The 12429-nt window shown below is 38.0% G+C and overlaps 1 protein-coding gene across 1 annotated transcript in view; it reads right to left on the reverse strand.

The window, feature by feature from the left end:
* NDUFAF2 (NADH:ubiquinone oxidoreductase complex assembly factor 2) overlaps window positions 1–12429 on the reverse strand; it is a 69127-nt gene that overhangs the window by 12297 nt on the left and 44401 nt on the right. Inside the window, exons 2-3 of the mRNA XM_075411231.1 lie at window positions 11426–11515; window positions 2689–2729 (exon numbers count right to left, since the gene is read on the reverse strand). Coding sequence (XP_075267346.1) covers window positions 2689–2729; window positions 11426–11515 — 131 coding nt within the window. The remainder of the gene's footprint in view (window positions 1–2688; window positions 2730–11425; window positions 11516–12429) is intronic.

Here is a 12429-nt window from a genome sequence, read left to right on the forward strand (position 1 = left end):
GCTATCAGTAAAATCCATAAGATCTGATTTGTGAAGCCATATCTCTGCACTATTTTCAGTAAAAGTTTGATCATAGAGGTCATCATGAGACCTCTGCCTCAGCAGTTCGGCAACCTCTATCATTCACAGCTAAGAGCCGAGTAAGACTAGTCTGACAAATACAAAAAACCCCCAAACCTAAAATGCTAAGGGGGGAGAGTAGGCAAACAGAGCATAGAAGGGGAACAGAAATTTTAATAAAGTTTAACATAAGTCATTTGATATTAGAAAGAAAAAAAATAGCTGATGGGCAAAAGACAGGAAAAAAAGGAAAACCATCAAAAAAAAGTGGTATTACAGAGCACAAAGCTAGGAACACAGGCACAGCTCCATAACCTTATGCTTTAGAAACTATAATGCTGTTTTGTGGTGTTATAATATGATGTTGACAGTAAAATGTCACTAAAGCAAAAATGCAAAAATTTGTGGGCTTTGTGTCCTTTTTCAGAAATAGTCTAGTCTCATGAGAAACAAGTGAAAGAACAAGGAGATTTGTTACACAGGGTTTCAACATGAAATACGGTCACAAATATTTCCTTGTTCCACAGCTGTCAAACAGCAGTTTACTGTATCAGCATTACTGTCAAAAAGGGAATATAATACACAACAGCAGCCAGTAAAGTTTATGTAGCTAAAACACTACAGCAAATCAGTCCTACAAATAGCGATAAAACTGTATTCTACATGTACTTCACTGGTATAATTATATTATAATGATATTGTGGTATAAAGTTTTGTGGAATAATAGTTTCAAATCAGGAGAAGAGTAGATCTTACATATCACCCTACACTAATACAGAAAAAAAAAATGCTGCACTATCACATATTTAATGTGACTGCAGCATTATTTTCAAAATACTAGCAAGAATTTTTAACATACATATATTTGAACTACCTTCTCTTATACAGGGAAAAACAATTTAGAGATTACTTGAAAGAAAAGACAACAGCTTTTCAAATTCCTGGTATATCACTTCTGCTCTGATAAAGTCTGCACAGCTCTGCAGGTAAAGCACCTAGCTGCTATATTATTTTTCAGATCTATTACCTCAGGAAACTGAGAGTATAAGCAGTCCTGTAGCTCTGAATGCATCATTACTCCCAATAATTGTGCCTTCTCCATAAATTGCTTTTTCTGGAAGGTAAAATATTTAGAACACTATTGATCCATAGTTCTCTCACCCGTGGAGACTCCCTGTTCCCCATTTCGAAACGTAACCAATGCCACCAGGAGGAGCTTTATTGCACCAATTCCAAACCCAAGGCTGCCTGCGTTCTCTGAAGGAGGTTTGTCTTAGCACAACTATCATGGCAGTCTGACTCATGGAAATGATAGGACAAAAGCCATGCAACACCCCCCATCTTCAAGTGTCAAACGAGGCAGTAATTTCAACAATTAAAATTGTAAGTATGCAGTTAGTATGTGCCAGAGCTACTTAAAAGGAGATAAGCTTAGACAGAACAACTGCTGTAGTATCACTTCTGCACAAGTAACTAGGATGCGGAGAGAGGTGGGTAAAAAAAAAATTTAAAAATTTACACTTAATACTTCCCCGAATGTTAATGCAAAGAACAGTGTGTTAATTTTCTTTACATCCTAAAAAGCTTTGAGGACAAATTTACCTTAAACTTCTTCCATTCACGGGTGTATTATATCCCTTATTATGTCTACAACCTCAGTGGCAAGTGTGAAACAGAGGCAGAGAGAATTAGCTGAAAAGCTGTAAGTTGTGCGGGAGGTCATTTCCATGAGTTACGGCTCGTAAACATGAACTGACAAGCTTCCCCAAGTCATCTTAACACACAGTCATGCAGGAAAACTTTCCACAAAGCACTTTATTACTGAAGATCTCAGTGACCAAATCTTTGGCTACAGTATGCCAACATAGCTTCACTGACTTTGACACAGTTCCTCCTACTGATGCCAGTGAAGCATCTGCCTCTCTGGGTGTCAGTTTGAATCTTCTGTAGTAAACCATGCCTCATCTACTCACTCATTCCTAGCTGGTGCTCAGCAACTTGTAATACAAACCCAGGGCAATTAGAGCATGTGTGTGTGTCTGTATACGCAGATCAACAGTCAAACTCGCTCCACTCTTTACAGACTCATCAGCATGAGAGACCGTGGGGATATTTCCCCACTTCATTCCATTAGAAACCACTTCTGGAAGAAGTCATGGCTGCAACTCCCCCATCTCATTAGCACTGTAAAATGTTAGTGCAATTTGTTTTCCTGTACTGATGAATACATTGGCAACTGGATTTGAAACCTGCACTTTAATGTCAACTACCATGAAAAAAAAACTTGCACTAACACATAAAGGACCTATTTTTAAAATTCATAGCAGTAATTGCAGAATTCATTTAACTAAAGAAACTCTTGAATGGCCATGATTATCTTAAAGAATCTACTTAGATGATCTTAAAGAATTCGCATGGATAGAAGAACATTGGAGTTTATATTTTCATTTTTTTCTTTTTCCTAAGTGTTAGATATCTAGTCTGTGTATAATTTCATCAATTACGCAAGCAACACACTAAATACTACCCCAGAGGTGACAAATTACTGGACAGATGAGTCCACTATAAATTAATCACTGTAGTTTAGTTACAACAAGTGAAAATTTAAACGCACTTCATCTCTCTCACCTCAATGGTGGGTGGATCATTTCTTTTTTTTCTTATCCATGCTGCAAAAGGAAAAAAAAAATCAAATGGATTATTTCAAAGACAACAAAGCGTACTGAAACTCAAAATTACGATTAGTTTGGAAGAGAAAGCAAATGTTTATACGAAAAGTTACAATAGAATTTTCACAACCTGGCAAGCCATATCATTTTCCAAAATACAAAGACCCAAGATGTCATTTTCCATGTCAATACTCTCCGTCTTCACAGAAGGGAGGGAGGAGAAAAAAAAACAAACAAAACACCTCTGTTAGGGGAGAGTTTGGGCAGAATTTACGTATCACCCTGGTTGCTGAAACAGGGCTTAAAAATCAGGGCTCGCAGCCCAGGCCTGTTGTTGAGCTTGCTACACAGAGCTCAGCTTTGCCCCGAGAAAATGACAACATGACTGCTGAAAAGTACGAAGAGCCTCACACCACTCCATAGAAAAAGGATTCCTGTATATGCCCCAGGTATTGTTAAAGCCAAAAACCTATTTATGTTAGTGGCAACTAGAATTCCTTTACAGGGATGCAAGATACAGCCCCAAAACTGACTGCACCATGTCCTACCGAGAGAAGGCTCTCTCCACCTCACTCAATTAATGCAGGAAAAGACATCAGAGGAACGGAAGCGGTGGCAACAACAACTGTCCTGTGGCTTGGGTTTTCCATGACGAATCCAGGTCAACAGACTGATGATTGGCGTGGGGCTGACTGGAGGCGGCAACCCAAAGGGACCCTACTGCAGACGGAGAAGCGGTGCTCTGCCGGATCTTGCTGCATTCAGTCATCGAATTATTAGAGACAGCTCCAACTACTACAGGCAGTATTTAGACAAGTTACCTGACTGTGGACAAGGCAATATCCATCTCTCTTTAAAAGCATCACTACCCTAGCATTTTCCCATGCTTTTTCAATCCACACAATTTATAGGTACTGAGTTGCGTATTTTGTAGACATTTGTCTTTCCTGCTCATATATTTCAAATGAATGAGTAGCAGAATGCAAGTGGCCAGTAATGAACAGAAGGACAAACATAAGGAAAGCCAGTTCCAAGTGCCGATACACAGCAAAATGCTCTTTTGTATGTTTGTTTGGACAATTAAGACTTCTGTTGCTGTGCTTGAAAATTGTAGAGCAAAAGTTACATTTTCATTATCATCCAGTCAAATTCCTGGTCTGACCTGTAGCTGTCTATAAAGTTTCAGAAATGCTTTAAGAAGGAACTGCCCCATATTTGAATTTTTTAATACCATCTGTGCTGTATTTTGAGGGGAACTGGGGAATGAGTCAGATAGCAAGTTCAAAACACTAAAAGCTGCAGAGAGTCATACTGTCATTATGAAACTGGTTTTAGGCGGAATAGCTTCCAATTAACTTAAGAATGGAATTAAGGGAGGCAAAATGGCATTACATAGCTTGGAATTTAGCCACGCTGGAATGGCCAACAGCCTTAACTCAAGGTTAATGGTAAAATACCTGTAATGATACAGAGCAAGGTATTACTTCTGGTTCTTGTCTATCCGATGACACTTTCTGAAGATGTATTCTTTTAAATACCATTCTGAAACATCTTTTCTTAAAAGCAGTCTCTGTCAGCTCTTCTCAGAGGTCTTTTGGTCCTAACAAAGATCAGACCCAAATTTGCCATTGTGGAGAAGTGACTGAGCACTGAATAGTCAACATCATCCTTTCTGCAAAAGTTTTATGTTAGTGGAAAGAAAAACAGCCCATTAAGGTAAACCGAAATAAAACTAAATGACTTTCTATTGAATCTGTAGGCTAGAAAACATTTTGCATGTACCTGTAGCACTTTCAAACATTTAAATTTTACCAGGATTTCCAAATGCAAAATCTGGCAAGATCAGAGACTAAACTGGCATGACTGAGACTGGCACTTCTCAGCTGGCAGCCTTGCAGGCAACTCTTTGTGAAAGGACCAATGAAGCTGTTAGAGAAAATCACAGCACACAGGCCTTTCCTCCTGACAGAAGTCATCTTTGTCTGCACTGAACAACAGTTCCAACATCACCCAGAAAAGCAAGAAAGTGGTAGAGGTATCAGGTCTAGCAAAGTTTGTACACTAAACACTAACTGATAAAAGATACAACTGGAGAAAAAAGGAAATGTAGTAGTTTAAAATGTTTCATAAAAAATTAAATTTTAAAACCTTCAAAATTTAATGCATTACTTTCAAAAAAGTATCATCTTCTGCCTTGCCATGCCTTGCTTCTGTCACATGGACGTACAGTACCACTGGTTTCAACTCCACAGCTCTCGGCACCTAAAAATAACTGCAATTTTTTGAAATTGCCAGTATTTTCTTAAAACACCAGCTGCATTTTAACTTGAACTGATTACAATTAGTAATTCTTAAAGAAAAATTATTAAAAAGCAAAATCCTACAAAAACTAAATTGAAGTTAGAAACTACTGCTGAAATATAACGATTACAATAGATTTTTCTTTCAATAGCAGATGGGACTTTTAGGCAGTTACTTGATTAATGATTTTCAGATGAATGGAATACTTCTATTAAAATATTTTATCATTTAATTATCTGCCTCCGTTTAACAAGCCATAGACAGAACAGTGAAGGGTAACACAATGACACGTGCCTCATGAACAGAAGCTCTGAAGCAAGGAGCGTTATGCAACATGTTTTCATTCATTAATAGATCTCAATTAGTACCAACACTCAAACACAACAAAACAATCTTTAATTTAGGAAGATTTCTCATACCAAACTTCCCATTATAAGACCATATCTAATTAAATACACAAACAATGGACACAGTTACAACATTATGCTATTTTTCCTTCCAGCTATAACAAGCATTTGAATGCATGGTTTTGTAGGAGCTATCAACCTTCCTTCTTTCTAATAAGTGTCACGACTACGATTTTTTTTCAGTTTAACCCTAAATAAGACTTTCTGACACAAAGCCTTGATATCTTTTTCCAAATCACTACAGGTAAACTCATTTCAACATTTCTAATGAGCTTCACTAGAAAATCATTATTTAGTGAAAGATTCCTTCACTGTGATGTAGTTGAGGGAGAAATACAGTAACAAAATTTACTAAAATATCTTTACAGCCATAAGATGAAGTTAGTTAGCTTTAATATATAATAGTCCCTCCGTGTAAATCCATTTCTGAAATACTCTATAAGAAGAACAGGTCAATATATATTACAAGGTTAAAAGTAAAGAAAACATAATCTGAACTGAGTATATTTTAGTATATTGTACTTTACCATCTAATAGTTTTAACAGTCTTTCAAAAGCAATACGTTTTTCTAATAATTCACCTGACTTCTTAGGGGAGAAGAATGGAAGGACCCTAATATATTTAATTCCCACCAGTTTTCAGGTGGTTCTCTTTCAGACAGAAAATTTACAAAGCCTTTCAATTTTTTCTGAGGTATCAACAATATTTCGAACATCCAACATAATATTCAGAAAAACACCAACGCCTTGTAACTCTGGCATAAGAGAAATTCCTGGTAACAATTAAAGGAAGAATGAATGTATCCAAAAATATAACCAGCGATTTACTACTGAATTAGCACTAATTTTAACAAAATCCAAGTAAATGGTATCTTGAAATTAATACATTTTGAGTTCTCTTTGTCAAATACAGTCAGTGTATACCACTTAGCAACGGAAAAGCTCTCCACCTTTCCTTGCACCCTCCACTAAACTTTCAGTCAATGCAGGTTTAAATGACTGAACAGATTCATACCACAGTTAAATATTTGTTGATGGAGACAAGGCAGGGAGGTGCTTTATTACATGTTATTTGAACACAGTGTGCACACATGCATACACTTCATTAAAAAGTGTCCAGTGAAAAGGTTTCCACATGAACACTCCTGTTCTCTATAGCAACAAAACAAAATGCCCTCGCCATTGTCAACCAAGGTGTTTTAAACCTGGTAAGGTAGAGAAAGTAACATCTATGTACCGAGTGCAACCAAAACATACTTCCTTGCCCCCCAAAGGTTTAGCAAAATGAATCATTGCCTTCATTTCAAATTAATTATACTGCTGCTTCTAATTTTATCTGGATGGCACTGCTTGCATTCTGTACTCATTGCGATGCCACTTTTGTCTAAAAGGAATTTTGCAAGATAGCTGGACATTTCCTACCTTGACACCCTCGCATTCTTTCATCAGCACTCATTTGCATTCTCATTAGTATGCATGAGATTTTCATTGAACTTTAAGACTCCTACTGGCACATAACTGCACTGTAATGAGTGTAAAAGTGAGCATGCAAATTAAGACTCCCATTAATCACTAAATGCTACCAGGAAAGAAAAAAAAACAACAAACAAAACCCAAAAAAAACTAGGAGTAGATGGGCAATAAAATGCTGCATGAAGCATGCGATCTCATGAATCTCTATAGGTATGTAAAATTACTGATCTCCTCTCAGGAGTACTATTGACATGTCCCGAGGAGGTAAATTACACATTCTACAGCAGGTGAACATTCAGAAATAACATTGCAGAAAGGTTATCTGTTGTGTGCATCCATTTTGCCTGGGGAAAAAAGTACGACTTGCACTTTGTAGTAAAATACAAGAGACTTCATCTAAACAAAAACAGGTAATATTTGTATTGTGCACACGGATAATGGTTCTAAATTCAAAACTACCTTACAAAAGTAAACACACCATTGGTTTTTAAAATTAAAATAGACTTAATTTTCTGTGCACAAATAGCTGACACTAAGACTAAGGAGAACACAAGAAGTTATAATTCTATTCTTTTAACATTGAGCATGTTTCAGTTTTACAAAAGCCTTAATGGATATTCTGAACTATTATAAAAATCACAGGTCTGAGAACTTACAAAATTTAGTTCTGTGGAACACTTAAAACTAACATCTTCAGGAGAGAAATTCCAGGCAAACACTTCAAGAGTAAGCCCTCGGCCCTGTATTCAGTAAACCCTCAGGACTAAGACACAAACATTCTCTCTGTAGTCTGAAAAACAACTTGCACAGATTGCGTCTGTAATCCGGACGATCAGTGTAGCTGCTTGCTTTATAGCTTTCTACTTGGTCTCAGTTACCTTGTTACATGTTTATAACTTGATAAACACAGTGCCAAAATCAGCACCTTAGTTTACCAGCTGTCCAGGCTGAACACCTTAGATACACAATGAGATTTAACTCAGACCCTCTTCAAATTTCACTACAGCCTGCTCCCACTCCTTACACAACCCCTTGTCTCTGGCTTTGTGCAAGTTCTCCTCAGACAACTCATGTCCTTAAGTGCTTCCAGGGACAGTACTTTTATTCCTTTCAGTCACCAGAGTTTTCTTTTCTAGTCACACAGTGTGATGTAGGGAAACACGGGGAGGGAAAGGGTGCTGGAATGACTGCTTCTAAATCAGGTGGCCATTAAAGATTATCCACAGGTGAAAAAAATGAGTTCTGGCAGAACAAAGACAGGACAGGCGAAACCAGCTCTGCAGATCCCAAGGAAAAGGAGAGGAAATAAGGCAACAGAAAATTTAGCACTGTCCTTAAAGCAAAAAGCCTGAGAAGACGGCAAGGAGACTGCTGCTGCTGAACCAGCCAGAACTCCAGTGGAGAGGCCGCAAATGTCGAAGTGCATACACAGGATTTGGAGAGAAGGCCCCTGGAGATGTAAGCATGTGCCCAGCAGACAGGATTTAGAATACTAAAAATCAAAAAAACTTAAAAGAGTAAAGTGAAAAGAGAAGTAAGAAATATTATACAGCCTTCTAACCTTATATTTATCTTCTACTGTTCAGAGAAAAAAGCAAGTATTTCAGAAATTCTTCTGCAAAGTCTCGGATTATTTGCTGGAATGTTCAGCATCCACAATAGTACAAACTGTAAAGCGAACATCCACAGAAAGAATGCACCGGGAAATTTTCAAGAGTCTGGGCAGAAGGTACAGAGTGAAAGCTCAGCACAGGTCTTGTGGGTCTGGTAAATTTCTAGACCAATCTTAAAAGGCAAAAATAGGGACAAAATTGTAACGAGCCTTTCAGCAAAGCGTCTCTAAAAACTTGTATTAAACTGTTCCTACTCAGATAACTGGCATCTATGGTATTATCTGAACTCTTCACTTTTTCCATTCTTTCCCATTTCTTACTCACTGGGAATTTTTCATTTCACAGGTGGCAGAAAAGAATTAGTGATGAACCGAACTTCAGAGCATCCCACGTCCCCAGTTCACACCTCTATACATAGCAAAGGCACAGCAGTTCTCTGAATAGCCTCTATAGCCACAGCAGAAGTACCAGTTTGGGCTTTTTAAAATTATGTTATACTTTCACAAAACTGTTTGTTTGTAATCTTTAAATTGGCACTGGACAAAAAAGTACAGGTTAGCCTTTTTTGTGGAATTCCCATACTTTGTCTGTCAGAAACATGCACTACACATCCCTTCTGCTCTAGAAATGCCTATGGGAAAAAAAAGATGAATATATGTTTTCTTTCTGTTTCTAGAGAAAGCCAGTACTTATGAGGAAAAGACTGTTACCTATGTGCATACTGTAAATTTTTCTTTTCTCTGTGAATTCTTTCTATTTGGTGCTGGCAAAATCACAAAGAGAAAAAAGATGAGGAAGTTAAGCGTTAAAAGTGTAAACACAGCTCATAAAAATGGGACTGGCCAATTGTCTTTTCTTCTTTAAAACAAACCTGAATAAAATGCCTTGACTTGCAAAAGTGCATCTCAGGCTTGTCAGCTGCATCTTTTTAGGCAAGTCTATACTGCAGGGTACCTGACCCTTGACTCCAAGGACCCTGTGCTGCTGCTTGCCAAAAGCATCCCTTCCAACAGCTCTACCCCCCCCACACCACACTGTCAAGTCACACGGGTTTGTGAAGTTTGCTGACAAAAGATACACTGCAGGCTTACTAGTGCTACACCAATTCCAGCAGTCCTAACGAACAGGTTCATGCAGCAAGTCGGCTGAACCAGTCTAAGGCCCTTTGTCAAAAGGTGATTTGCCCACACCCATCCGCAACAGTCTGACTGTCCATGTAGTTTCCTGTTAATTCCAGCCACTTGCAGACAGAGACTACTGGATTGTATTTTTTGACTCTTACAAGGTATCAGCAGGTCTTAGATGAGAATTCATTCACAGCAGAGCAGAGTTACCTGAGGCTTTATATGTACTTCCCAGTGTTTGCAGTGCAGAGTGATTGCAGGACAGTCACACAGACCTAAGATGGCCAGCAGCGGCTGGAGAACTTTTGGATGAGGAAGTAGACCTTGAGGAAGTTGGATTAGGTAGATATTCATTCAAGCACCAGATGACTTCATAAGGACAAGCCTGCCAGGCTTCTGATCTCCTTCAGGAGATGGCTATCTCGGACTGACGAAGAACCAAGATTAAGACTTGCCAGCCAACTGTGGGTACTGCGGCAGTAGAAGACAGAAGCTGTTCATAGTGTGCTTTTGCCACAGTTGGCAAATGCTGCTAATAGGGCTGAAACACTTCCAAGAACTTTTAGCTGTTAATATTAGCCTTAGCTGATCACAAAAAAAAAAAAATATCAGAGGAATCAGTGTAATGACAACGATAAAATGCAGGATGGGAACATTGATATTTCTCTACCAACTCCATGAAGGGATATAACGCGAACAAGTTTTTCTTTTAGCTCAGTATCATCAGAGGTGAGTGCAAAGGAAAGAGAATGAGGTAAAGCAAATATATTGCGGTATTTCCTCAAAACACACTGTAGCTTCCATTAATTTGCAGCTCACTGACAAATTAAACAACAGTAATGTCTGTGTATGAGAAGGATTTTTCTTCCATGGGTTCTTTAAATCACTTTTTGAACTCATGCAAACTTCCAGCAAGCAGAATATTCAATGACAAAGAATTCCACAGTTTAACTACACACTGCTTAAAACTTAAGTTCATTTACTTTAAACCTACTACGTTCTGGGAGTTGCCTAGATATTCTTCTCCCCAAAAAGCATACTGAATGACAGGCAGGCTATAACTACTATTTCATGAGTTCCTTGCTTATGCTATAGAATCCTGGATTTTAAGCCACATCTCACCCCACACATGGCTCGAGCTCCTATAGCCTAGAGGACCAACACACACTCCCTTCTCTGCTTTCTCTCATTCTCCAAGGGCAGCTCAGCTAATCCTAAGGAACTTCTCTACCATCCCTGAATTTCTTTCTATGTTCCAAATTTTCAGACAAAATTTTCATCTGTAGCAGTCAGAAAAAATGGTTAATTAATTGTTAATAGGTTCTCCAATTCCCTGCAAGACTGTGCAAGGAAGAGTCTAGGAAAACAAATACCATCATAAAAAAAAAAGCCCCATCACTCTGCCACCAATAATTCAGCTGACCTACAAATTAACACTCTACTGAGGGTATAAATTACAAAGTTTAACACATCTAGTTTTGATTATTCTATCAAATCCCCCTCAGGCACAAATATTTTCACATTTAATAGGAGCAAGTCATACAGGCTCTATTTACATTTTTTTAAAGTACTTATTTCCTAAACGTAATTTATGCTATTTGTAAACAGGTTACTTTAAGAATTCACAATAACTACGCAGTTAAACAAAAGCCTGCATTACTCAAAATGAAAGATAACAGACAACCTATTCACATAGCCCAGGCTTTCCATTAAAATTACTGAACCTACATTCAATGGTGAAATTATCTTGAAATAAAAACAAAATATTCAGGATTTACCTTCCCATTCCGTTGGAAAGTCACCCATTTCATACTGATATGCTTGACAATTTATTGCTTCTACAAATCTTCTTTCTGGTATATTCTGCCCTATAGCAAAAATAAATAAAAAAAAAGAAAAAAGAAAAAGTTGGTTAAAAGTATTTCTATTTAATATTTAAATTGCTTGTTTTGAAAGAACTGTTCTTATTCACACAAGTGCAATGACGTCTACAGGACAAAAATGACGGACTGAAATACTGAGAAAATTATTACCATCTAGATGTCAATTTGAAATGCTATGTGTTTCAGGAACTTTAAAAAAAGCTTGCATGCTCTATAGTTGACTTGGATTTTTAATGACAACCATATTTCAAGTGAATTTATCCATCTTAGTGTATCCCTCCCTTTGAGAATGCTTCTCTGAAGAACTGTCAATCAGTTTTCTATCAGCTATTTTTTCCTTCACCCGGATATCTTCCTCACCATTGCTGGTGAGGGATCAGAAACTCGACGCTGTTCCCAAGTCAAAAGCCAGCACTGAAAACTCTCTAATTAGCTTCGCAAAGCCGTCAGGCCACACCATCTCCAGTCACTGGCAACTGCTCTGTGCATGTAAGCCTTTACACATATGCTTGCGAACTGAGCATCTTCTGTGTTAAAAGAGCCAAAAAACAGTAGGTCCCTCTCTGACAGGGAAAATTCAGTATATTGAAAGTGGAGCCAGTGTGGAAAGTCTGGACCTACACCCACCCACATTTCCTACTACTGCCAAAGAGGCAGAATTAAGGTTCAACCGGTGATGCAGCACACAGCAGACCGACTGTCACATATCATTCTACTGTACAGAGAAAGAGTATTTTAATCTGCTTTTTAAATTAGCAGATACTGGAAAGATGTGCAAGTTCCCCATCCCTCACAGGGAAAAAAACCTAACAATACTCCCCAGGCTTCTTCCCCCAGCTTTTTCGCTTTCTGGTAGGCTGATACGGAGAAATTTGACATTTTGAGGAAACACAAAGAAA

The sequence above is a fragment of the Opisthocomus hoazin genome, chromosome Z (assembly GCF_030867145.1).
Source record: "Opisthocomus hoazin isolate bOpiHoa1 chromosome Z, bOpiHoa1.hap1, whole genome shotgun sequence".
In the NCBI taxonomy this organism is placed as follows: Eukaryota; Metazoa; Chordata; class Aves; order Opisthocomiformes; family Opisthocomidae; genus Opisthocomus; species Opisthocomus hoazin.